General features: G+C 39.5%; 1 protein-coding gene across 3 annotated transcripts; it reads left to right on the top strand.

Moving 5' to 3' along the window:
* The first annotated feature begins 746 nt into the window (after positions 1-746).
* mbd3a (methyl-CpG binding domain protein 3a) lies at positions 747-27,923 on the top strand. 3 transcript variants are annotated; one of them, XM_043721152.2, is made up of 8 exons: positions 747-989; positions 6,222-6,320; positions 7,057-7,216; positions 9,622-9,759; positions 10,307-10,397; positions 14,247-14,424; positions 21,070-21,204; positions 27,316-27,923. In XM_043721152.2, exons 1-7 carry the CDS (start codon positions 880-882, stop codon positions 21,197-21,199), a joined length of 906 nt encoding a protein of 301 aa, XP_043577087.2. In that variant the 5' UTR covers positions 747-879; the 3' UTR covers positions 21,200-21,204; positions 27,316-27,923. The 3 variants fall into 3 exon arrangements, with proteins under 3 accessions (XP_043577087.2, XP_043577090.2, XP_043577088.2); XM_043721153.2 differs by having other exon boundaries at positions 757-989; positions 7,057-7,210; XM_043721155.2 differs by lacking the exon at positions 6,222-6,320 and having other exon boundaries at positions 751-989.
* Positions 27,924-27,992: the final 69 nt, after the last annotated feature.

Here is a 27,992-nt window from a genome sequence, read left to right on the forward strand (position 1 = left end):
CAAGTTGGGTGCAAAACATTAAAATTGTCACCGTTGCGTCCTAGCGGTGCTCCAATTTGGATCGGACATTAAACCAAGACCCTATCTTTTGGTAGGAAAGTTATCACAGCTGCCCTGGCCAGTATCCTTTAACGTCACAAGAATAGACCCTTTGTCACTCCTTTTTGTGCGGCCTTGCTGTGCACAACTTGCATATCTCCTTACATTACAATAGGACTTAATTAGCTGCAAAGTGCTTTAGAAGGCGCTGAATAAAACGCAAGCCTTTTTCTCTCTTAAAATCCCCTACTCTCCCCAAACTGATTTAGTTTACGCTTTACTCACTGCCTGAGACAGAATGAAGAGACGGGCTGTCGGAATTGGAGGAAGGGGGCAAGAGTTCTCCGGGTACTTTTCCAACTTTTGTAATAAAAATGTTTGCGTTTGGTTATATTTTAAATTGCGAGCCGTGGTTTCAAGTCCTTGCACGGTTTTGTTTTTGGTTTTGGTGTGCGGAGGGGGAGGCGAATGGAGCGGTTCATTGCAGACTTGAGTGTGTGCTGGCACTGGTGACTGAGAGTCATGTCTCTGTCGCCCGCACGGAGGGAAGCAGCAGCAGCAGCAGCAGTGAGGCGGTACTACTTCGGCGGCGCGGAGGGAGGCTTTTGGGGGCTGTGTCGGGTCGGCCTGGGGGTGGGGGGGTGAGGCGGCTGCGCGGAGTGTTGTGCAGCAGCGGCGGCGCGAGGCGGGCTGTGCGGACACGGGGCACGAAGCGCCGGCGGCCCGGCCTGAAGCGATAGGGTCTTCCACATTCTCCCCCCCGCTAGGCTACCATTACAGCCCCGCCACCCCACCCCCGTCCACTAGGCCTCTGCCCACACCAAGCCGGCAATCCTGGAGATGGAAAGGAAGCGTTTCGAGTGCTCGGCGCTCCCCTCCGGCTGGAAAAGGGAAGAAGTGACTCGAAAGTCGGGCCTGTCGGCGGGGAAGAGCGACGTCTATTATTATAGGTGAGTACCCGGGGAGGATCTGTGTGTGTGTAGGGGGGGGGAGGCCGCGGCCTAACGCCGGCTTCTTAGGGCAGGGGGTGGCCTGGACCCGGACCCCCGGCCGAGGCTGCACTCTCCCTCCGCAGGGATGAGAATCAAGGGCCTTTACTCACTGTTACCCCCTATTTCTCCCCCCAAGCAGCTGCCGCTTTGTGCATATCGTTTGGGGTGGGGGTGGGTAAGGGTAGCATTGTGCCTCTCTTTGTCGGAGGCCACGGTGAGTTAGCTTCCACAAAACGCAGCTTCAAGTTACTTGGCGCTACCCCCCCCCCCCCCCCAGCTCTTCATCTCTCACACCCCTCGCTTGAGGTTTTTTTTTTGTTGATGCATGCTGTCGTTATCCACGCCACTCTGCAGACTTCTTCCCCATTCAAGTTCTGTTTTTGATCTGGATCCTTCGTTCCAAAACGCACTCAAAAGACATGGACGCTTCCGAAAGCTGTTGGGAATATAGTTAGTGGCTAGTGTTATATGAAGGATTTTGGCACTGCGGGTGTAGTGGTGAAATAATCCAGATTAAAACTGATGAACTTCTTTGTCCATTTCAGGAATGGAGCCAGTGTGAGTAGACATTAAAACACGTGGCTGTCAGGCTTATTCTGTTTAAGTTAAAATTTAATTGCAATCATTTCTGTCTACAAACAAAAACTGACGGAGACGATCTTAATTCTGTCTGTCTCCCAAGATTTTTGTCTCATTTTAATTTGGTAGTTTTGGAATCTGTTCATGCTGCTTCTAAGCTACTGCAAACTGCAGAACTTAAAAGCAAAGTCATGAAGTATTTCCTGACAGTCATGATGTTTTGCATACTTCCCTATTTGTGATCTAGAGCAGATTTTTCGCAACTAGGATTCTGCAGATCCACAGGCGGTGAATACTTTGGCTGGGTGGCCACTCTTGAAGTGTGAGTATAGACAGTGAATGTTAGTAGACTGACCAAGATATCCAGTCAAAACTGCTGAGTAGGAATCAGGAAAGGGAATCTTGGTCTTATTGTCGTCTTCCTACCATCACCAGAGTTCTGAAATCAATTTGCTTCTAACACAGAACAGAACTTTCAACCATTAATGCATAATTGACATGAATGTTGCATCTTGCCATTTAAAAGGTGATGCCTGTGGAACCACACTCCAGAATAACTCATTTGAGAGTGCAGTTCTTTCTAGTCCATTAAATGCTTATGGTCTTCACAGGAGTGGCAGAATGGAAGAAATTATTTGAGAGATGTGTTTATAGTTGCAATTTAGTTAAATTACTGTACACCTTTAATGCAAACTGTGATCAATTTATTTTGGTGCATGAATTGAGCAAGTATGCCTAGTGTCATATCATTGCTTTGTGAAAATCACATGGTTTTGCATGTTTGCCTTCAGTTCAATAGGACTCTTGTTTTCTGTGTACCTTGAAAGAATCATTATAATAGGTTTACAATTACTTTTGTCACAGTACATGCACAAAAATGATAGGATTTATGGGAATTGCCCTGTTGAACATGTATGTGCAGAGTTTTCATTGCATTGGGGAGAAAAATTGGAGATAAAAAGGTAGTCTAAGTACATTATTCTTGTAAAATAGTGATAAGCCAAGATAATTATCCTCTTCTTTGCTAAAGCACAGTGCAGGTTAAAACTTCAAGTGGAATTATACGTGAAACATGCAATACATAGAGCATAAGAATTAGGAGTTAGAATAGCAGATCAATCCTCCACCCTGTTCTGCTATTCACTAAAATTGATAAATCTTTCACTTAACTGACACATTACAGCACATTCCCTTTTGCTTAATACACTTGTACCCATAAATTTTAATTTCTGCCATGCATATGCGCACCCTGCGTATTCACAGCTTGTTTTGGTGAAATATTCCCAAGGTTCATAATCCTTTTGAAGAAATTTCTCCTCATCTCATGGCTAAATGGCTAACCCTTAGTGCTGAGACTGTGATTTTCAGTTCTAGAGTCCCCAGCCAGAGGAAACATCTTCCTAACAACAATTCTCCCAAGTCACTTAAAACTTATTTCAATTAGATCATCAGTCACTCTTCTAAACTCTGGAGACTGTGTGTGTGTGTCTAGTACTCTGTCTCTTCTCAAAGGTCAGTCCCCTCATCACAAAAACTAGCTAGTGATTCTTCATTATACTCCCTCTAAGGCAAATTGTCTACTCTTTAACCTTAATTTATGTTAGCTTTAGATATGTTAACTGTCCAAGGTATCACAATCATGTTTGTATAGTATATAGATTTGCTCTTTGCAAGTATATAATTTGTTTTTTCGCTGTACATAAATTCAAAGATCTATAGTTGTGTGTTCTACCTATCAATCATGATAATCAGATTGTGTAATTGAGGTGTTGATTTTAACCTATTTGCCAGTAGCTTCAGAGAAGCTCTTGGCTTTTGAAACAATCTCTGTTTGCATCTTGTGTATGCTGACAGAGGTGGGACAGCTATGTTAGAGAGGATTTATTTAGTGTACAAATCAAGAATTCAGGATGTTATGTAGGAGAGTCCTTATGCTGTGAAGCTTCATATTATACAAAATGTTTTCACATTTTAATGAAAGCAGCTTGTATCAATTTATTCATAAATTTTTGCTGACCTTTTGAAGATAAATGTTTATATAAAACATTAACTTACCATCTGAATTTTTAGAGGTTGAGCTGAAAAATGGGAAATTGCCACTGATTTGAAAAGGATCAAGTAATCCAGTGGTGGGACATGTGCATTCATGGAAGTGATATGAACGTTAGATAATTAATTTGAGGATCTTTCTGCACTGAATATAATAAGTTTAGATATTGTATCCTCTGTTCCCAGGTTGATATATGCAGTATATAATATGAGCTTGAGAAATGGTAAATGTGAGTCCATCAAGCCAGTTTTATATTGTATCATTCATAGGGGGTTCATAACATTCACAAACTGGGAAAATTGAAATGAGCTTTCCACAAATCATCCACAGTGAATACAAGTCAACCCCTAGGCATCTCAGTAAATAAATGTTGAGAGTAACTGCTGAGTCCGAATATGTTACAGTCTACGAAATGGATATTATCTATCAAATTATGCTTTTCAAATTGGTGATCTTCGATAGCATTTTTGTCAATGAAACCACTGATTATTTGAGCACGGAGCCAATAATATCTGTTATTCAGGATCAATGTTTCTCAAAAGTAAATATTTTTGTGAAGAATGTATATATTACTTTTATTCCAGTATTGCAAAGGACGGTCTTCTGTTGGTATAGGTATAATTGCAGAGTTTCAAGCACAAGATTTATTATTTATATGAACATCTGAAATCTTTTCTAGGATACTGGATTTTAAGTAAGTTTGTCATGTGTAGTGCCGCATAGTGATTGTTATTTCTCTGCAACTCAAGCCACTGTAAGTGGGCATATCTATTTTTTAAATCTACTTTATGAAGTCGGTAATGAAAAAACAATAGCGAGCGGTGAACATTTCCATGCTGATGTATTTTCCTATAGTTTATATGGTACTGTCACCCATCGTCTAAAGACAAAGGGCAATTGGAACAGTTTCTACCTTCCTGCTCTTCATATAACTTTGAAATTATTGAATGCATTAATAATTAAATTACTTGTGTTAGATTTTCAGAATTAAGTCTGGAAGACTTTTATCATAGCTTTCATTTTCCTCAATCTGACATTGAAAATCTATATTAATGACTTGGATGAAGGGACCGACTGTATTGTAACCAAATTCGTTGGTGATACAAAGATAGGTAAGAAAGCAAGTTCTGAGGAGGATGCAAAGCCTGCAAAGGTTAACTGAGTGGACACATGTTTGTCAGATGGAGCATAATATAGGAAAATGTAAACGTGTCCATTTTAGCAGTTTGTCTGATAAGGCAAAGTATTATTTAAAAGGCTGCCGTACAAGGGGATCTGGGTTTCTTTCTGGCCAGCAGTAGAAACACTACTACTGCACTGCAGAATCATTAGATTCAGTGTGCTTGAACATGAATCAGATGTACCAGCAGTTAAGAGAGCAAATGCTATATTGAATTTTGGTGTAAAGGAATGCAGTATAAAATAAGTCTCTTAGGGCTTTGGTGAGATGGTATCTGGAGTACTGTGTGCAGTTTTTGTTCCTCTAAAGAGGTATATACTTGCATTAGAAGTGGTTCAGAAAGGGTTCAGTCAACTGATTCATGGGCTGAAGTGTTTGTCGTATGAAGAGAAGTTGAGAAGTTTGACCTGTACTCATTTAGACCTGGGGTAATTTATACACAAGGAAGATTGACGGGATTTAATCAGGATATTTTCTTGGGATAATTTAGACCAAGTTCGTGCCAATTGAAAATAAGACAGCTCCCATTTTAAGACTTTTTCTTCTGAGGGTCATTGAGTATTTGAAATTCTCTCCAAAAGTAGGCACTGGAGTCTGGGTGATTGAATACGTTCGAGGCTCAGTTATATATTTATGATTTACCAAAAAACCTAGGGTTATGGGATATGTGATTTATATTTTGAGGTGTTTTTCGTCTGAATGTTGAAGGACTATTTTCCAAGAGCCAGATTATTGTCTTTCAGGATATGTCCTCCAAAACATTGTCTTGCAATACCTATATTTCTACTAAACTTCAGATTCCACTTCCAAGATACTACCAGACTTCAAGGCAATTTCAGAGCTGTTAAAGCTCAGGACCTTGTATCTGTTTGCAATTTCACACACAAAACTTTTAGAATTTGCAGACAAAAGTTCTTTTAACTAAATTCGTTATGTCTAATTTATTTCATTCGAAAATTATTTCCCCATTTTATCATACCACACTAGTGGGCATTTATTGTGAAGCTGTGGTAGACGGGTGAGGTAGTATATGTTTAAAAACTTAACACCGTGCCACTTTGATCTGCATAGGCAGGTCTCAACTTTTGAGATTTTAAATTTATGTTGAATAGAAGCCCAAATGTTCCTTAAAAGAACTATGATCAACTATGACCTTAAATGCACTTAGTAATATTTCTGGGAAAGGAACAGTTCGACTCTACATGTTTATTAACATATTTGTCATTTTATTATTAGACCAATCCCTTGCTCTCTCAAGTGCTATCATTTTGAAGTTCTGCAAATATCTCTGAAGATGATGGGGGTGGGAAAAATTCAAAATGCTTGATTATGTTCCATTTCCATCCCCTATTTTAAATTGTGTTTCTCCCCTCTTGTTTAGGTTGCCTGTCCATCACGCACCATTCCCTGGCCAAGAAGAGAGGCAGGTGATCTGCTACCAGGCCTCTGCCAATGTAGCTCTTGAGCTGTCCACTAGGAGGTGCGTGAGAGTCCTTTTTCTTCCCCATGGGGAAGCGTGCGACACCTTCTCCTTCTCTAGCGTGATTGAGATCAGGAGATTGGTATGTGGGGATCATGGGTCCAAATGACTAACACTGTAGAAGTTCTAGAGTTTCTGGGACTATGTAAATGTGGTTACAAATTTCATTTTCTTGTTTTTTTATCTTTTATTATTTTTTCCCCCTTGAAGTCTCCCTGCACAGTTCACCTTTTTCCTGCTAAGAAAATGTTGTGGCATCTGTTTCCAGGCCTCTCCCAATGCTGCTGTATAACCAGCTGCTTCGAGGTGCATGAGGATAGTGCATAAATGGCACTTTTTTTTTCTCTTCCCTTCCCTGTGGTGGAGATCTTGGTCATTATTTTGTATGACTGTGATCAACACCTTGTTTAATGGAAAGTTCAGTACCCAAAATTTCCTACTTGTGCCATGTCAAAAGGTTAATTGTTAATGATGCCCATGAGTGTGGATTCTACATGGTTTCTTGGATTATCATGACTAATCCCTGTTAAAATTGGAAAGTAAACAAAAATCTAACAATGCTATTAGATCAGCAAGTGGTTTTGGTAGCATGTCTAAAATTTCTGTACTTGTGTGTATACCACATTATCAGTAGGTTTTAGTTATCAAAGTTAAATCTTAGCTTTCAAAGCCATTATTTCATTGCTTTATTTAGTACATTAAGAAACACTTCAATTTTTGTTTGCCTTACTTTTAGCCCAAGTGGAAAGAAGTTCAGAAGCAAGCCACAGCTTGCACGTTACCTGGGAAATTCAATGGATCTGAGCAGTTTCGATTTCCGAACAGGAAAAATGTTGATCAGCAAACTGAACAAGAACAGACAGAGACTGCGCTTCGACTCTGCCAACCAGGTCAAGGTATTTAAGATTTAGACATTTTCACCAGTTAATTGTATTCCACAATGGTTTGAAGTGTGATCCGTGATTCTGACTTTATTAACTCAATTGGCTTTTACAATCTAAGATTGGAAACAAAACAGATTCCATCCTCTTACGTTAGTGCAAACTCAACTAATGTTATGCATATTCTCCAGACTAGAGGTGGTGAGATTCCTCTGTAGACCTGAGTGAAAGCCTTCGAGACCTGCCTACAGGCCTATATTGAAATTGGATGTATAACCAGCTGTTTGCAGATGTGAGAGGATAAGCTGAGACATGAATATTTTTGCTTCCTCGTTTTGGTGAAACATCTGATCATCACTTGGTATGGTTCAAGATTGGCAACTTGCTGGTTTTTAGAATCGGACATCTTCAATCATGTGTAATCTATTGTTGCTGGTGGAAATGCTTGGGGAAACTAGAAGTGTCAGCAGTGATTCACATGAGATAATGATTTCAATTTCCTATTAGTGCTTGTTCTGTTCTTGGTGAATTACATTTCCTTCAACTAAAATGGTTGCATTATTGCAGCATATGATCAACAATGAAACACCATTGCTCCTTATTTTCTATAACCGCTTGTCTATTTGGAAACTTTAGCTGGCACCTTAATGCTCAAAATTCCAAAACAATTAAATTACTGTCCTGAAATAATTAGTTGAACCCCCATTAGAAACTGTTACTTGGCAACATAAAGGGTGACCTGTTATAAGAAGTGGATCAGCAACTCTATTTTCTTGAGAATACTTCAAAATATATAAATAAGTCAAAGTGCAACCATGTAATTTTCTTAAAGTTCAGACACATTTAAAGGGAGGCGTTTTGACATTGAGCATTACAGTAACTAACTAATATCCTAATTGTATGCTGTCCTCACTAGGCCACAAGGGACATAGTGTCTGTTGTTGATAGGTGCTGCATGATTACATTGTCAACACAGGTTCCAATATATGGGTGATGGATGTTCATAGTGTGGAAGCAGGCCCTTTGGGTTATCAAGTCCACACTGACCCTCTGAAGAGCAGCCAATTCAGATCTACTCCCCTATCCTATCCATTCACCCTCCATTTCCCATGGCTTGTCCACCTAGCCTGCACATCCCTGGACATAATGGACAATTTAGCATGGCCAATCCACCTAGCCTGCACAGCTTTGCAGTGTGGGTGGAAACCGGAATACCCGGAAGAAACCCACACACTCCACACTGTCACCCAAGAATGCTAACCACTGAACCATCATGCTGCCCTAAAGGAAAGGATAATGGGAAAGGAAATGTCACAAGAGTTGAGTGTTACATTACACATTTTGCATAACACATTTTAGATGAAGTTTAAAAAATCACAACAGGTTATAGCCCAACAAATTTATTTGAAAATAAAAGCTTTCAGAGCGCTGCTCATTTATCAGTGGGGCAGGTGCATAGGACACAGTTTATAAGTAAAAGATCAAAGTGTCATACAACTGATGCGATGTATTAGACAAAGCTAGACGGCTGTTAAGTCTTAATCATTTGGAATGTGGATGCAGGTTTCGAATGATTAAGATGTAAATCCCAGAATTTCTTTGACGTTGCAGCCCTGAGATAACTTAATGTTTTATCAGCGGATAAAAAGTGACATCTCACCTCAGACAATGCATTATAGGTGTGAGGTTAGAGTCTGTTTGTATCCCAACCTGGAGTCAGACTGGTTTTATTTCCAAAGTAGGAATTTATAAAATGTCAAATTCAAGTTTTGTTCTTCCATTGGAAAGTTGAAACATTTCAACTATTTATCATTGTAATATTCAATTTCTGACATAATCTGTAGGGCAGAGTGGTTTGCGTAACGATGTTTCAGTTGATAGTCCTGCAAGGCACCATCCATACTTCTCAAGCTGTACTATCACTGCAGCATGATGATGGCCATCAGAAGGTATATTAAGGTGAAAGACATCATAACTCAGCATGATTCTGTCTGCCCATGCATATCTTTCAGCAGAGGGTACTTGAAGGAATTGGTAGCTGAAGTGTTTAAAAAAGAAATTGCAGAGTAGAACTTACAGATCAATAAAGAAAGTAGATAAACTAACTTGAGACCTTTCTAAAATTGGTAAGGCAATGGACCTTTTTCTACACCAGAAAGTTCAATGACACTCGACATGAAATCATTATCCAGTAAAGCTGCTGAACTTCTTCGCCCCATATATTCTGAATCGTTTTGTAATAATATTATACTATAATGTCTTGAAGTTTTTAATCTTGTGTATTTTATGTGTTAGGTCTGAATGTTTAAAATACAGTATTCTGCAGTCTGATGAATTTGTTTAGTATCATGTCATTTATAAAGTTGATGATAATTGCTCAGTTATATTATCCATACTCATGAACAAACTTACTTTGACAGGGCAAACCAGATCTGAACACTTCACTACCTGTTAGACAGACAGCTTCAATCTTCAAACAACCAGTTACCAAAGTGACCAACCACCCCAACAATAAAGTAAAAATGGATCCACAGAAAGCTGTAGAACAGCCACGGCAGGTAGTGATGTTTAATATTGTATTTGTAGATCAGTGAAAATGATCTTGACGTTTCTGTTTTCTTTAATTTTTATAATTACTTTCTGCTTTTCCCCTCTTTGCCCTTCCTGAAGGGACTGATGCTTGCAGAGGTATTGTTTTAATAGCATCAACAGCACTCTGGCAGTCTGCCAATTTGAGACCTTACCATGTGCAAATCAAGAGTATTAGCTTATTTGTCCAAGTAGGGCACTGCTTCTACATTTAATTCTGTCCTCAACCAGCGCCTCTGCACATGCTTTTCAGCAAGCATGTTGAATAGTAATGACCAAAATGGTTTAATATTGCCACATGCTATCTGTTTGCTGATGCTTTTAAGCCATTGGGGAAGTTTGTGTTTTTAAATGCTTCCCATTTGTCTGCAAGTTCTACATCACTTGGGTCAAATTAAATGGCTTTTAGTTTCTACTGTTTGTTTTTAATTAAAATGCTTCAAAAATTGTAGCAAGTTTTGAAAACTTTTTTCCAGCTCTTGCTTTTAAAATATTTATTCTTCTGTAACACTCTAGTTATTCTGGGAGAAGAAGCTGACTGGATTGAATGCATTTGACATTGCTGAAGAAATCATAAAGACTATGGATCTACCGAAAGGTCTACAAGGTGAGCTTGAATTTGAGTATATTGCTTATTTTGTTATTGGGATCAGGAGGAGATATTTGAAAATTTTGTGGAATTAATTCACTTATTTGCTGATGCTTGTTCCCTTAACTGTTTTTGGCTTTTGTAGTGAAATTTAAGCATATTCTAAGTTTAGATGTTTGTGCAGTTGTGCATGTTCATCCCTACAAAAATCAGCCAGTGCTGAACTAGGTTTCAACCTCAAATCTTGTCTTCCCATCCTCTCCTATGGTTTAGCAACTTGCTTTACTCAACCAAATTCAATGCATTTTAGCCCAATTGGAACTGTTGTTTGTCACACACTGTGGACATATTTCCTCCTACCTGATGTCTGACTGCAAAAATCTCTACCACGTGTCCTGACCTGATGAGAGGACAGAGAAACAGTAACAACCTGACAGTTTGCTGACCTGTGGACCCGCTCCTTTTCCTAACCCCCACGTATTAAAGCAGATAGGCAAAGTGTCAGTGTGAAACAAACAAGCTGGTTCAGCCCAGAGCTGAGATGATTTTGGCACCTTTCCCGAATGAATATACCCCTACACTTCAGTGATCAGATTTAAAGATATGACTTGACCAGAACGTAGTCGCTTTAATCTTCACTCATATTGTTTCCTAATGAAGGGTGATGTCATCTCTTTCAAAAACACCATTGCTCCCTTTCAAAACAAAAAGTTATAAATCTTTGACCATCACCAACCTTGTTTTCCTCCAACGTCAACAAAATCAAATACTGCAGGAATGCTGGGTATCTTTGGCAGTTCTGGGAAAACGTCTTCAACCTGAAAAGTTCACTTTTTCCACCAATGCCAAGCTGAGCATTTCCAACATATTTTGTTCCTATTCCTTGAATGTATTATTGAACAGACTTTTTGTGTGGTATTTTTGACAACTATGGTTGTCTAACAGCGGTTTACAACTAACAAAGCACTTTTTGAATTGTTCTCGCTGTTGAGAAACAGGCTACTAATTTGTACTAGCCAGCTCCCACAGACAGCAGTGTGATACTGCCTGGATGACCTGTTTGCAGTGTTTTTGAAGGATGAATATTGATTATAGAATGACGTCCGTGCAGTTCTTCAGAATAATTCTAGGGAATCTTTTCTGCCCTTTTGGAGTGGATAGACAAGGCCTCACTCCAACAGGTCATACAAAAGACAAGATCTCATACAATGTAGTCATTCTTTGTCAGTTTTTGTTCAATATATGCAATGTATGACACAGTATGTAGACAGGCCAACAAGGGGTGAGGCCATATTGGATTTGATACTGGGGAATGAACCTGGCTAGGTGTTAGATTTGGAGGTAAGTGAGCACTTTGGCGATTAGTAACCATAATTCGGTTATGTTTACAATAGCAGTGGGCAGGAATAGGTATAACTGGGGCAAAAGGCAATTATGATTTGAGTAGGCAAGATTTAGGATGCATAAGATGGGGAAGAAAACTGCAGGGGATGGACACACTTGAAATGTGGAATTCATTCAAGGAACAAATACTGCGGGTCCTTAAGTATATACCTATCAGGCAGGGAGGTAGTTGTCAAGAGGAAGAAGAAGGTTTTCGTAAGGATAAGGCATGAAGGCTCAGATAGGGGGCTGGAGAGTTATAAGTTAGCCAGAAAAGATCTAAAGAGAGGGCTAAGAGGAACCAGGAGGGGACATGAGAAGTTGTTGGCAGATAGGATCAAGGAAAACCCTAAGGCCTTCTATAGGTATGTCAGGAATAAAAGAATGACTGATTAGGGCTAATCAATGAAAGTAGCGGAAAGTGGTGTGTGGAATCTGAGGACATGGGGAAGCACTTAATTAATAGTTTCCGTCAGTATTCACATTGCCCTTTTCCAATGTTAGTGAGAATAAGGAAATATTACTTCCTTGCATCGCCTTCCACCCCAAAAAAGACCCATTTATTGCTGCTACTTCCTATCTGCTAAACAATTCTCAGTCATTTACCAGTATATCTAACCCTCCAATCAATTCTTTGTGCTTTAAGTTTGCACAGTAACCTCTTACATGCAAGTTGATCAAAAGTTTTCTGTTTTAAAAATATCCTAATACGTCATGTCCACTAGTTCTCCCTTTATATATTCTACAGTTGCATTCTCAAAAAAATTGTGGTTGATTTGTCAAATGTTCTTTCCTTTTCATAAATCCACGCTGATTTGGTGTAATCCCATTGAAGTGTCCTGTTGTTCCATCTCTAATAATTGGGCATCCTGCCTTACCCCTAACTTTTGCCTGCTGGGCAGTCTACATCCACTACTTAAATTCTGAAGTATTATGCACCCTCCGCTCTGTTTACTTTGCCATTTGCTGCTTCAATCTGCATTCCAAATTTGCTGCTTTAATCTTCTCACTACCTTTAGAAGATCTCATTTGATCACACTTTCATTAATCTTTTGATTGTCTATTAGGTTCAAATTTTTAACTGTGAGCGCGCGCAATTTCTTGCAATGTTGGCCACATTGAAAACATCATAATATACAAAAGAGATTCTTGATAAACAGGGGTCCGAGGTTGTATAGTTCAGACAGAAACATGGAACTGAGACCACAGCCAGATCAACCATAATATCTTTGGGGAAACAGATTAAAAGGACCAACTGGTTTGCTGCTATTCCAAAGCCCTAAGTTTTTAAATGCAAACGAATTTGTTGTTGTAACTATATCTCTGAAAGAGCCAAGACTGACTGACTGGCCTCCTGGATAAATCATTCTGTGATTCTGTTTTTTGTTGGCTGCTATTCAATGACTGGACAAGAAAGAGTTGAGAATGTTACCACATTCATTTTCTTGATCTTTCCTGTGACTGATTTGGTATCAATGATAAAATGCAAGTAGCCCACCTCTTTTTGTTTCCCCTTTTTGTTAGTATGAATTTGTACTTGCCAATGCCGGATTGCATCCATCATGAATGGTATACCCGCCATTGCGTAAACAAATTTGTTGCATTAATTCTCGCCGCCTTCGTTTGACTCTCTGTCCCCATGTTTACAATCTGTTACACAGTTTGTCCTCAACTCTGATCGTTCTTTTAAATCAAAATTTGAAAGGATTCCAGTGCTGGTCCAAGGGGCTTGTAGTCCCTGCATGTCATCTGTCATTTGGTTCCCTAACTACTATCCACTGTTTTACAGTTCCTCATCTGTTGCCATGTTTTATCTGTGCCTTAAGCTTGTGTAGCCTACCTGGGCCTGGCAACCTTATTGTCAGTTTTCTAGAGATATAGATATTCTGTATGATTGTTTCCCTATCTAGTTAGGATGTCACATTCTCAACAAAAACTCTGAAGAGTTACAAATGATCTCTTCCCATGTTAACCCAAATCTTCTGACCTGGGTCAGGATTCCAATTTCTGATGAAAAGCAGACCGGAAAGTTGCATGCATACTTACATATTTTGGCTCCATTAAAGGTATCCTGCAGAACTGCAGGAGTTGGGTTGGGTGACAGAGGGGTAGGTAACCAAGGGATCTCTAAGGTGGTCTGGATGGAGAGGCAGGGAGGTTGAGTCAGTTTTTTATTATTTTATTAGATTCCCTGCAGCGTGGAAACAGGCCCTTCGGTCCAACCAGTCCACACTGACCCTCCAAAGAGTAACCCGCCCAGACCCATTTTCCCTCTGACTAATGCACCTAACAGATCAAGGTGCTTGGGTGATGTGGAAGTTTTGGTTTAGGGTAGATGAGGGGTCGTTGGCACCTCTTTGTTTTTAAATTTTTGAAGTCACTTAAGCTGGAATATCACAATTAAATATCATAAACTTATTAAAAGAGAATTCATGAGTAAATTGTGATTAGTCATAGAAATTGTTTGCATATTTTCTTTTTTAGGTGTGGGGCCAGGATGCACAGATGAAACTTTGTTGTCTGCTATAGCAAGTGCTCTACATACTAGTTCCAATCCTATTACTGGACAGGTCTCTGCAGCAGTAGAAAAAAATCCCGGTGTGTGGCTGAATACTTCGCAACCTCTCTGCAAAGCTTTCATGGTCACTGATGAGGACATTAGGTAGGAGCATTAATTATTCTGGCCTCTACCTTGAGCTATACTATTAAACATAAGTGTTGTGAACTGTAACAGCGTTTGAATATTTGCTGTTAATTTGGAAATTAATTTTTCTTTGCTTTGTTTGGCATAAGCAGAATTAGGATCCTATTGAAGTGCGATTTAATATTTTAGTTGGAATCTAATAAATCTTAAACCTGAAGGCGTTATGATTAAGTTCTGAAGAACGATTACTGGACTTGAAATGTTAACTGTTTTCTCTGCACAGATGCTGCCAGATCTGCTGAGTTTTTCCAGAAATTTCAGTTTTTGGGTTTTATGATTATTTCTGATTATTGAAAAATTGAGATTGCCAGATAAGGAGATCAAGTCTTCAGTGATAAATGTGTTGGTTAGCTCCCACTGGACATCAAGTAACCAAACTAATAGCTACAAATGGGAAATACATTTCATTGGTCTAAATTGTTTCGTTCCATCTCATGATGATCCTTCAGATACAGTAGCATCTTCAGCATTTGACTGATTTAAAATCAAGTCATCTTTGGATTTATGTTACCTCAGTTTTTCATACTTCGTACTTTGGATCATTGGAAGATGACCTGCTTCATGCAGGTATTGACAGTACTAACATTAGTTTGGCATACAAAATTGATTAAAATGCAAGTTTGTTTAGTCCTGTTTGTGGCGTACTGACTTTTAATAATTTGGGGTTGTTTGTTTCCTTGGATTCTAGGACCCTAGACACAATGAATAATTCAGTCTGTTGTGTATAGTCATTACTTTGTAGAGTAGAGATTGAAAAGTTTGTGAACCATTTCACAGCTGAACTATAAGCCTTGTTCATTCACTTGCCAAGATTTCCAGGTTTAATTGCAAGCACAAATACTTTTCAAAGTTCAATGGTGATAATTACTGAATTATTTTGCTTTGAGCATTGTGCAGGGGAAAATGAAAGACAGTCATCTCCCAGTCATCTTTTACAAGTCACATTTCCTCCCTTGGGGGGGGGGGGGGGGGGGGGAGGGGAGAGGGGAGAGAGAGGGGAGAGAGAGAAGGAAGAGAGAGAGAGAGAGAGAGAGAGAGAGAGAGAGAGAGAGAGAGAGAGAGAGAGAGAGGGAGGGAGAGAGAGAGAGAGAGAGAGAGAGAGAGAGAGAGAGAGAAAGAAGGAAGAGAGAGAGAGAGAGAGAGAGAGAGAGAGAGAAGGAAGAGAGAGAGAGAGAGAGAGAGAGAGAGAGAGAGAGAGAGAGAGAGAGAGAGAGAGAGAGAGAGAGAGAGAGAGAGAGAGAGAGAGAGAGAGAGAGAGAGAGAGAGAGGAAGAGAGAGAGAGAGAGAGAGAAGAGAGAGAGAGAGAGAGAAGAGAGAGAGAGAGAGAAAGAGAGAGAGAGAGAGAGAGAGAGAGAGAGAGAGAGAAGGAAGAGAGAGAGAGAGAGAGTTTGATTTGCTGTTGCTGATCTATGAAAGGAGATTGAAGCAAAAATTGAATGTGTTATAGGATCATCTTTGAATATTGCATATTCTTCACATGATGCAAGTACCCATCCTTTTCACTGTTTTTTTTTTGTTTCGTGAGTTATTAGATATGAATAGTGAGTCGAAATGCCCAAAGAATAGGAAGGAAGTGTGCTTCCTGAGCAAGTTGACTGCTAGAAATTTCAAACCATTACTAGGATCAAAACTTAACTCTTTATCTCCTGGAAAGTGGCACTCCTTGCATTCTATGAAATCCCAACCAAGCCAACACACAGGACAAGTAGACAGGGTATCTGGCACAGTCTGTTCTCAGAGTTCTTAAACCCATTATTGCTTGATCTTGTGGAATGTCTCTGCAGTTAGTCAGTACAAAATGTAATGATTTTTGATGAGACATCACATCCAGCTTGTAGCTGTTTGTCTTAACCAATCAAAGATCAAACCTGATGATTTGTCTGCATTACCCATTATTATATGGCTTTGACATTTTGCCACAGTTTGTAACACCAAAAGAGTAAGCAGCACCAGACTTGACCAAATATATGTCTCTCAATCTTTATATTAAAAAAGCCTGATTTCTTGAAAGAAACTTCTATAAGTTGCCTACACAGTGAATAAATTCCCAAGTTTCATCTATTATATCTTCACCAATTTGACCCTGAGCTCCTTTAAAAGAGACTTCTATGCACAGCTAGTTAAAGAACTTCAACTGAATATTTGCTTTACTATCTCTAATTCATGTGAACTGATTTTAATTATTTATTGGATTTTAGGCAATTTGTAACTTCTCTCACTACTTTTCTCTTTCATCTCTTTCTCTTGACGCATGTGTACATGTTAATGTGTGTCACAAACCATTTTGCTGGGTAGTGAATATAGTAATAAACACTACTTAACCCTAAAGAATTTGCTGAGAGGCATTTTCACAAAGTAACAAGCAACACTAGCTCAACAATAACCTGCTCAGTGGGCTTGAAATAAAACACAGATTGGGTTCTTTCAGTTTGTTACCTCATTACATCTTTGGCCAAAGCATGGAAGAAATGCTGAACGGGAGAGGAGAAAGTGAGGATGACTGTTCTTTAAGGTAGCAATTGACTGAGTGTAGCATGAAGGCAACCCAGAAAAAACAGAGCCCACAGAAACTAGGTGGGGGGAGTCTTTGCTGGTTGAAATGATATCCAGCAGGAAGGAAATGATATGCCTATGGGTGGGCAGTCATCCCAGCCATAGATATCACGAAAAGAGCTCCTCCAGGTAGAATCCTAGGCTCAACCATCTTTAGCTACTTCACTGATGACCTCCCCTCCTTCATAAAGCCAGAAATGGGGTTGTCTGCTGATGATTGTGCTGTTTTGCAGCATATGACAAAAGAAACAATAGTCTGAACTATTCCCTGTAGCAACAACTCACTGTAAAGAAAATTCACCCAACTCCCTATTTGGATTTTTTGGTGAGAACTTGAAACTAAATTGCCCTTTATTTGCTCTTTACAATTTTAAAAAAGTGTTTGAGCACCTTGTTATCTGTTCATTCAAACTTCCACATTTTTTCATTGAATGTATATATGATCATTTCCTCCACATTTAAATTGGATTTGGCACCTACTTACCCATTCCACAAGCTAAACTTATTGATAGTACTTGCAGTCTCTTTTAACTCGTAAGATTTTGTCAGGTGTGTTTGCACTCCTTACAACCAACTGTGTGTTGTCTACATGAACAAAAGTTAACCTCTCAGTAAACTACTTCCGTTGATTAAGCATCAAAAAAATTATCTGGCATTTTATGACTGAAATCGTACTGAACACACTCTGTTTGAAGTGTTAACTTTGTTTCTCTCTGCACTGATGGTGCCAGACCTGCTGAGTTTCTCCACACTTTGTATATACATTGCATCCAAATACTTTTTCTATATCTAATCACGTTATTCTGCCTGTAAGCTTAATTTACATCAACTTTTTAAAACTAATTTGTTGCTAATTTGAATTGTGGCTTCAAGTGCCTACACTGACATTTAGATTAACTGGTCTATGGTTTGTTGGCATCCCTCTCCCTCTCCCTCTCCCTCTCCCTCTCCCTCTCCCTCTCTCATTGGACAAGAATGTTGCATCGGCTAACTTTTACTTAATACAGTTCATACACTTGAGCTTTATTAAAATTGTGGCTAGTATGTCGTCTCTTCTGGCTTTAAATTAGAACTGATACCTGTTTTGTAAATTATTACCAAATTACTATTTTGTTCCTCCCACCATCATTTGCCAAACCTAAACATAGTGGCTCATTCTGAAATGTTAAGTTAATTGTAGTGAGTGATGTGTTTTTAATTATTCAAAACTGTACAGTAAATATTCTAGATTTTACTTTAAATACATTTTCTGATTCTAACAACCTTATAATGTTTGCGAGATAATCAATATTTGCCTTCCATTGTCAAGACAATCTTTCTTGTGAAATGAAACACAAGCAGGCTCTGAGGGAATATTGGCCTTTTTAGTGGTGCCGTCTTTTGGATAAGACATTTTAATGAGGTTCTCTTGATGCTTTCAAGTGGATGTAAAGTATCCTATAGCAATATTTAAGAATGGGAGTTATCCATAGTGTCCACCTATGTTTATTCCTCAACCAATAGAACTGAAAACCGACTATCCAGTAATTATAATACACAATCCAGTAATTCTCAGTATATTCAGAGCTGTCTTGTCTGCAGTTTGGCTGCTGTAACCAATTCCAAATGTCTACACTTTAAAGTTACTATACTAGCAGTATTGCACTTCAGAATGTTCTGATGACAAAACTGTTACATTTCCTTTTTTCTTGCAATTTGTACCAATGCCAGTAAGCGATTTGTTTTATTCCTGTCATTCTCCTGTTATCAGCTGCACAAACCTGCATTCCAACTTTTTTTGAGCACTCTTATCAGTGTCATGTCAGATTACCATTTCCCATTAACATATACATCAAGTGTTGTTGGAAGAATGCTTACAGGCATTCTGAATCCAATTCTCAACCTTCAGTTGCAAGCATTTCTGTCTCAGTAATATTTGGGTGTTTACTTGTACGTGAGTTTTTTCTCCATACCTGCAGTAAAATTACCTTCCCATCTATTACTACCTAAACTCATCCTACCTACAATTTGACTGAATGCAATATATAATGTTTCACTGCAACTAATAGTCAAATAGAAAAGTAAAGTTAATTGATTTTTTCTTCCATCCCCTCTGGGATAATACACTAATCCAGGCTGCTGCTTGTACTATGAGAGTTCAGAGTTAATTTTCACATCAATTTTTCTTGGGCATTCATCTTATTGAGATTTAGCCATTTAATGCAAAAAATGCTTACCCTGACAGACCATGAAAGTCTAGGCTTGTTTTACTCTGTTCACTAAAAATCAAATTGTTTAGACACCATTGCAACATCCAATTAAAATATAGACTTTATATATAAGAGAAGTGTGCTGATTACTTTGCATTAAAAGCTCATTGGGGTTTGCTTTTCTTCAAAACAAGTATTGTGCCACAACACTGCCACTACAGATGTAAGGTAGTTTAATGATTCAACCCGTTGCAAGCCCAGATTAAGTACCCACTGTGCAATGACTTGTCTCTGTTTCAAGTTATGGCTATCAGACAACATATATAAGTTTCTTTTCCATGTGGCCCTGGTCATCTATAATGTGTAAAGGTTTTTGCCCTGACATTCCTTCTATCTTTGTGTTCATTTTTAAAAAAAGATCCTTCATTGGATATGGGTGTCACTGGCCAAACCAGGATTTATTACCCATTCAATAGACAATAGATAGACAATAGGTGTAGGAGTAGGCCATTCAGCCCTTCGAGCCTGCACCGCCATTCAATATGATCATGGCTGATCATTCCTAATCAGTATCCTGTTCCTGCCTTATCTCCATAACCCTTGATTCCACTATCTTTGAGAGCTCTATCCATTCCTTTCTTAAATGAATCCAGAGACTGGGCCTCCACTGCCCTCTGGAGCAGAGCATTCCACACAGCCACCACTCTCTGGGTGAAGAAGTTTCTCCTCATCTCTGTCCTAAATGGTCTACCCCGTATTTTTAAGCTATGTCCTCTGGTTCGGCACTTACCCATCAGCTGAAACATGTTTCCTGCTGCCAGAGTGTCCAATCCTTTCATAATCTTATATGTCTCAATCATATCCCCTCTCAGTCTTCTAAACTCAAGGGTATACAAGCCCAGTCGCTTCAGTCTTTTAGTGTAAGGTACGCCCGCCATTCCAGGAATTGACCTCGTGAACCTACGCTGCACTCCCTCAATAGCCAGAATGTCTTTCCTCAAATTTGGCGACCAGAACTGCACGCAGTACTCCAGGTGTGGTCTCACAAGGCCCTGTACAGCTGCAGAAGCACCTCTTTGCTTCTATACTCAATTCCTCTTGTTATGAAGGCCAGCATGCTATTAGCCTTCTTCACTACCTGCTGTACCTGCATGCTTGCCTTCATTGACTGGTGTACAAGAACACCCAGATCTCTCTGTACTGCCCCTTTACCTAAATTGATTCCATTGAGGTAGTAATCTGCCTTCCTGTTCTTGCCACCAAAGTGGATAACCATACATTTATCCCAGAGGGCAGTTAAGTGTCAACAACATTGCTGGGTAGCAGGAGTCCGGTGTAGGCAAGACCAAGTAAAGAACAGTTTCTCTACTGAAAGGACATAGTGAATAAATGGATTTTTCGAACATTCGACAATGGTTTCATAGTTATTAGACTTCTAATTCCAGATGTTTATTGATTCCAAATTCCATCTGCCTTGGCAGGATTAGAACGCAGGTCCCCAGAACATTACCAGGATTTCTGGATTAATATCTAGTGATAAGACCACCAGACCATCATCTCAACTTTTATTGCTGTCAATTATTTATCATTTCACTAAAGGACAATTGACTGGGTAAAAGTGGAAATGGGGATTAAGGAGACAGAAGTGAATGATCATTCATGAGGCAAAAGTGGAAGTGGTATTAGCTATAAAGTGGCCAGTGGATTTTATGTTGTCTCCCTATATCTTTAAAATTCTGGCATGGTCCACATTAATGCCTGTAATACTAGTATACCAATTTGAGACTTGTTTGTGCTGGTTGTTGAGTCTTTAATAACTGAATGTGTTACTATTTAAAATGTGCCCATGTATTTATTGCAGGAAGCAAGAAGAACTTGTACAACAAGTGCGGAAGAAGTTGGAGGAGGCACTGATGGCTGATATGCTAGCACATGCTGAAGAATCTGGAAAGGAGTCAGATATAGCACAAGACAAGGAAGAGGATGTATAGCCAAGGTACCTTAAGAATGAGCAGAATCTCTGTGTTTATCCAATTCCTGTGAATTTAATATCTTACTGTTTTTCCACCAACTACATGCATTAAAGTATGCAATTTTCATTCAGCATTTTCCATTCCTTTGGTGGAGTTGAACCAAGTTGGTTGGGAAAGCAACATAATGGCTGACCGACCCAGTGACACACTTGTTTTCAGGTATAACATGAAATTATCTGTGCTGTGCTACATACAAGTTTCCTCTACCCTAGAATACATTTGGTAAACCTTAACACTTAAATTTGCTATCTAATTTACAATTAGATACCTTCAGTTTACAATTTTGATCCTGAATTAGGACAATTGATTGCAATTTTTTAAAATCAGTTTATGCTCTGCCCATCCTCTCTCTGTCTTTGCTCAACATCTGTTTTAGTTGACCAGAGTCACAGATTTAACTGCATAATGCAATTTGGCAGTATGTTGACTTCAGGCCAAATGAAAGGTTTGAATTGCTGAATGTCACAGAGGTTTTCTTGCCTAATAATTTCCAGTGGCCTCATAATGCCTAGGATCGATCGAGATAATTTATTAAAGGAAAAACCCAAAAACTCGAGGAAAGTTTATCTTAAACTGGCCCTATTCAACTACAAGTGTTAAGCGTGGTTTATGCCCTCCCCTGTTCATGTACTACTATCAAAAAGGCAACCAAGTCGAATTCCTGTGTGTCGGGTGATGAGCTACAAACAGAAGAAATTAAAACTACCAGTGAGCATTGAACGTGTAGAGGATTTAGGATGGAAGTGCTCAATGTTCCAGTCAGAAATAGGTGGAATCTGGAACAATTGCTGGGCTAAAGAGCATTTTCTTTAGGTTTGTTTTCAAAATCTTTGACCAAGTTACAAGTGAAGTGACAATGTGTTAAAAGTACTTCATTAAAAAATGTTATATGTGTAAGTGTAAATGTAAATCTTTGACTGTTCTGCTAAATGCTATAATTTCAGAAGTTCCTACACTTCAGTAAAACCACAAAATCTATGACTGTGATTGAAGAAGATTTACAAGGATGTTGCCAGGGTTGGAGGATTTGAGCTATAGGAAGAGGCTGAACAGGCCTGTTTTCCCTGTATGGAATGAGCTGCCAGAGGAAATGGTGGAGACTGGTACAATTGCAACATTTAAAAGGCACCTGGATGGGTGTAGGAATAGGAAGGGCTTGGAGGGATATGGGCCGAGTGCTGGCAGGTGGGAGTAGATAGAGTTGGGATTATCTGGTTGGCATGGACAAGTTGGATCGAAGGGTTTGTTTCCATGCTGTACATCTCTATGACTCGAAGTGCACTTCTTTGCAATACTGTCCAGGTGATTGAGCGGGCTGAAAGACATTAGATTGTCTCTCTGAATCCATTGATTTTAAGATTCAGTCACCTGTACCTATGTGATAAAGAATGCAGTTTATAGTCTTTTACATGACCAGACACCCCACTCCACCCAAATTCCTCAAGTACTGACATTAGACTATCTGAACAGAGCAACTGTGGAGATAGCCATGGTCCAGTGACTCCGTCTTTTTATTTGTTGTCTTTTTGGAACTACAGCAAGATCCTCAACAGTGAGACAGTTTAGTGGAGTCATAGACATGTACAGCATAGAAACAGACCCTTCAGTCCAACCTGTCCATGCCGACCAGATATCCCAACCCAATCTAGTCCACCTGCCAGCATCCGACCCATATCCCTCCAAACCCTTCCTATTCATATACCCATCCAGGTGCGTTTTTAAATGTTGTAATTGTACCAGCTTCCACCACTCCTGTGGCAGCTCATTCCATACATGTACCACCCTCTGCATGAAAAAGTTGCCCCTTAGGTCCCTTTTATATCTTTCCCCTCTCACCCTAAACCTATGCCGCCTACTTCTGGACTCCCTGACCTCAGGGAAAAGACTCTGTCTTTTTATCCTATCCATGCCCCTCATAATTTTGTAAACCTCTATAAGGTCAATCCCTCAGCTTCCAACACTCCAAGGAAAACAGCCCCAGCCTGTTCAGCTTCTCCCCATAGCTCAAATCCTCCAACCCTGGCAACATCCTTGTAAATCTTTTCTGAACCCTTTCAAGTTTCACAACATCTTTCTGATAGGAAGGAGACCAGAATTGCACGCAATATTCCAACAGTGGCCTAACCAATGTCCTGTACAACCGCAACATGACTTCCCAACTCCTGTACTCACTATTCTGACCAATAAAGGAAAGCATAATGGCGCCTTCACTATCCTATTTACCTGCGACTCCACTTTCAAGGAGCTGTGAACCTGCATTCCAAGGTCTCTTTGTTCAGCAACACTCTCTAGGACCTTACCATTAAGTGTATACATCCTGCTAAGATTTGCTTTCCCAAAATGCAGCACCTCGCATTTATCTGAATTTAAACTTTTTCTGCCACTTCTCAGCCCATTGGCCCATCTGATCAAGATCCTGTTGTAATCTAAGATAACCCTCTTTGCTGTCCACTACACCTCCAATTTTGGTGTCATCTGCAAACTTACTAACTGTACCTCTTATGCTTACATCCAAATCATTTCTGTAAATGACAAAAAGTAGAGGATCCAGCACCGATCCTTCTGTCATTCCCCTGGTCACAGGCCTCCAGTCTGAAAAACACCCTCCCACCACCACCCTCTGTCTTCTACCTTTGAGCCAGCTCTGTGTCCAAAAGGTGAGTTCTCCCTGTATTCCGTGAGATCTAACCTTGCTAACCAGTCTCCCATGGGGAACCTTGTTGAACACCTTATTGAAGTCCATATAAATCACATCTACCGCTCTGCCCTCATCAATCCTCTTACTTCAAAAAACTCAATCAAGTTTGTGAGACATGATTTCCCACGCACAAAGCCATGTTGACTATCCCTAATCAGTCCTTGCCTTTCCAAATACATGTACATCCTGTATCTCCGGATTCTTTCCAACAACTTGCCCACCACTGACGTCAGGTTCACTGGTCTATAGTTCCCTGGCTTGTCCTTACCACCCTTCTTAAATAGTGGCACCACATTTGCCAACCTCCAGTCTTCCGTCACCTCATCTGTGACTATCAATGATACAAATATCTCAGCAAGAGGCCCACCAATCGCTTCCCAAAGAGCTCTCTGGTACACCTGATCAGGTCCTGGGGATTTATCCACCCTTGTGTTTCAAGACATCCAGCACTTCCTCCTCTGTAATCTGGATATTTTGCAAGGTGTCACCATCTATTTTGTTACTTTCTATATCTTTCATATCCTTTTCCACACTAAATACTGATGCAAAATACTCGTTTAGTATCTCCCCTGTTTTCTGAGGCTCCACACAAAGGCTGCCTTGCTGATCTTTGAGGCGCCCTATTCTCTCCCTAGTTACCCATTTGTCCTTAATGTATTTGGAAAAACCCTTTGCATTCTCCTTAATTCTATTTGCCCAAGCTATTTCATGTCCCCTTTTTGCCCTCCTGATTTCCCTCAAGTATACTCCTGCCGTTATTCTCTTATAAAGGTTCCGTCGATCTATCCGGTCTATACCTTACATTGCTTCCTTCATTTTCTTAACCAAACCCTCAATTTCTTTAGTCATCCAGCATTCCCTATACCTACCAGCCTTTCCTTTCACTCTGACAGGAATATACTTTCTCTGGATTCTTGTTATCTCATTTCTGAAGGTTTCCCATTTTCCACCTGTCCCTTTACCTGCGCACATCTGCCCCAAATCAGCTTTTGAAAGTCCTTACCTAATACTGTCAAAATTGGCCTTTCTCCAATTTAGAACTTCAACTCTTAGATCTGGTCTATCCTTTTCCATCACTATTTTAAATCTCATAGAATTGTGGTCGCTGGCCCCAAAGCACTCCCCCACTGACACCTCAGTCACCTGCCCTGCCTTATTTCCCAAGAGTAGGTCAAGTTTTGCACCTTCTCTAATAGGTACATCCACATACTGAATCAGAAAATGTTCTTGTACATGCTGAACAAATTCCTCTCCATCTAAACCCTTAGCACTATGGCAGTCCCAGTCAATGTTTGGAAAGTTAAAATCCCCTACCATAACCACCCTGCTATTCTTACAGATAGCTGAGATCTCCTTACAAGTTTGTTTCTCAATTTCCCCCTGACTATTAGGGGGTCTATAATACAGTCACAATAAGGTGATCATCCCTTTCTTATTTCTCATTTCCACCCAAATAACTTCCCTGGATGTATTTCCAGGAATATCCTCCCTCAGCACAGCTGTAATGCTATCCCTTATCAAAAACGCCACACTCCCTTTCTTTCCTTCCTGTAGCATTTGTATCCTGGAACATTAAGCTGCCAGTCCTACCCATCCCTGAGCCATGTCTCTGTAATTGCTATGATATCCCAGTCCCATGTTCCTAACCATGCCCTGAATTACCTGCCTTTCCTGTTAGGCACCAGAACCTTAGTTCATCGGCCTTCCCTCTTAGGCCCTTTGCATCTAAGAGCATCTTTAAAGTGATTGTCAGGATGGAGCAAAAAGTCTATGCTGTCCATTGCTTTACATTTGTGCACTACTGAGAAATTTAGAAAAGGTTTGAACATCCTTTTGTAGATTTGATTTGGAGTCAAAGTTCACATACTGCCATGAAGGAAAGACTTACGGCAGCAACACTATTTCGGTCCTTTCAGCTCATGACTGCCCTGGTGTTGTCCGTTTCCATTTGGACTGATCAGTGCCTACATCTCAGCTTCGTATTTTCAAAATTAGCCCAATTTGGATAGATTATGTTCATGACTTGAGAATTATTCTATGCACAGGTCATTCTGCTATAATGCGTATTTCATTAATGCAAATTTGCTGTAACACAACTGATAAATTGGGCACACTGTTTCTAAAGTGCGAATTGTAAGGCATGGATTTGTTATAACATTATTCCAGTCCCACTCATTTAAATGGTGCTGGTATTATGTGGTTTTATTATAACACTGGGTTGCACGAGAACGGAACTGCCACATTATAACAGAACCGACTGTATTTTGCTAATGTGTAGAATTGAGGTTTCCAAAATGAATAAATAGGGTTGTGACCTGCAGTGGCAGCTTTAGAGTGAAGACTTTTTGTTTGTCTTTGGAGCTCACTGGATTATCTGCTATGGTCAAAGTCAGATTGCCAGATGGTAGGTGCCTTTACTGTTTTGTTTATGTCCTTACTATCCTTCATATCATCAACCCACAGTTCACACTTGATACCACATCTCGTTCTACAGTGTCAGTAAGATCGTGGTTATTCCTATCCATCTCTTCAAAATTGATATTACTGTGCGGCCTGGAAATAATCTATTTACCAAAAGCATAGTTTTCATCTTTTGATATTGGGTTGAATCTTTCTTGCTACTTTTCTAACTGCTAATGTTTTAGGTAAGGTGGGTAATAACTTGATGAGTTTGCATAGGTGATTCTTACTTTTTATTCACCCATCCTGTGTGTATTGGTGGTTTCAAGCTCCAGAGAAATGATACTGCACCACCTGTACTGCAGTGTTTATATTGGATAGGGATAACAGGAGAGAGCAAAAGATGACTGAACAATTAACAATTGTTGCTCCTTCATATTGGGCTGTCTTTTAGAAGATATAATAATATTTTGTCATATAATATTTTTTAAATGTCCTTTTCGATGAATGAGCCTCTGACACAATGTTATGTTGCTAGGTTTTTGTACATTATAGTCTGTTGGAGAACTTTATTTTATCTCTGACCTGAGTTTTTGATTTGATGCCGAGGCCAAATATGGTTTGCTGTCATATCTTTTTAAGCGGTCAGGGAACCCATTTTGCATTGTTTCTGGTTAAACATTTTTGAAATATTTGCAATAACATATGTTGAGTAAAGTGCTCACTCTATTTTGTCATACAATATGCTCATATTCAAAAGGTGCATTGGCATATCCTGTCGACACCTGAAATCCGAGTCTGAATCTAAACCAATCAAAAAAAATTCAGTTTGGATGGACCACGTCTGAGCTAGGTTACAAGTAGTCATTTCACAAGTGATAAGTTGTTCAAGGCCTTAACAGAGAAACTTGATGCTTGTTGGCAGCAATTTATAATGCTTTTGTCTGCAATTCATTTTCATTTGTTTTCTTGGCAGGAGATTCTTAGAATCCAATATTTTTCAGGGAAGTATGGACATAAAGATGAGTGAAAATATTCGTAAGGATGAGAATCACTGAATAACTGTATCATTTGGAATTTCTGCATCCAAACTGGTTTATAATATGTTTGAAGAACTACTTTTCCAGTTTAAAAATAAAAGTGCTTTTTGTCAGATGGAAACAGTCATTGTGATGGGCATGTAGACCATTGCCAGTAATCATTTTTAAACTTGAAGTTTGTTTTTATATGCTCACATTTTTTAAAGCTATGTAAAATACTGTAAAATTTGATATGTGCAGGTTGTCTGTTGGTAGGTATATTCATTGTTTGTGGTTTAATCGTGAAATAAGCATACATCTCTGGTGACGAGCACCAGAGAATGAATCCAATATTTCTAGTTTTGTATGTTGTGTTTCTAGACCATTGCATTCTTAATCCTGTAATGAGGCAAACTGCATTCATGCATGTTTTGTGGAAAATTGTTTTGCAAGTGTTTTATAATGCATGTTTCCAATTCTTCCCCACCTTCAGTACATGTACATTGTGTAGTTGAAGCAAACTGTAAAAGCTGGAATAGCTTGTTAATAAAATCTATTTACTAAATATTTTTTATTTGTAATGTTTTGCAGGTGAGCTGATGCACCATGCCATTAGATTATAGAATTATTTACT

The sequence above is a fragment of the Chiloscyllium plagiosum genome, unplaced genomic scaffold (genome assembly GCF_037043375.1).
Source record: "Chiloscyllium plagiosum isolate Xiang-an unplaced genomic scaffold, Cpla_swu_hap1 HiC_scaffold_28, whole genome shotgun sequence".
Taxonomy (NCBI): Eukaryota; Metazoa; Chordata; class Chondrichthyes; order Orectolobiformes; family Hemiscylliidae; genus Chiloscyllium; species Chiloscyllium plagiosum.

What these genes read in the sequence shown, in the direction of transcription:
- mbd3a (XM_043721152.2), top strand. Translation starts at nt 880, where the DNA reads ATGGAAAGGAAGCGTTTCGAGTGCTCGGCGCTCCCCTCCGGCTGGAAA. An exon ending in CTTGAGCTGTCCACTAGGAG is followed by an intron (nt 6,321 to 7,056) that starts GTGCGTGAGAGT and finishes CCTTACTTTTAG; the next exon opens with CCCAAGTGGAAAGAAGTTCA. An exon ending in GTCACTGATGAGGACATTAG is followed by an intron (nt 14,425 to 21,069) that starts GTAGGAGCATTA and finishes TATTTATTGCAG; the next exon opens with GAAGCAAGAAGAACTTGTAC.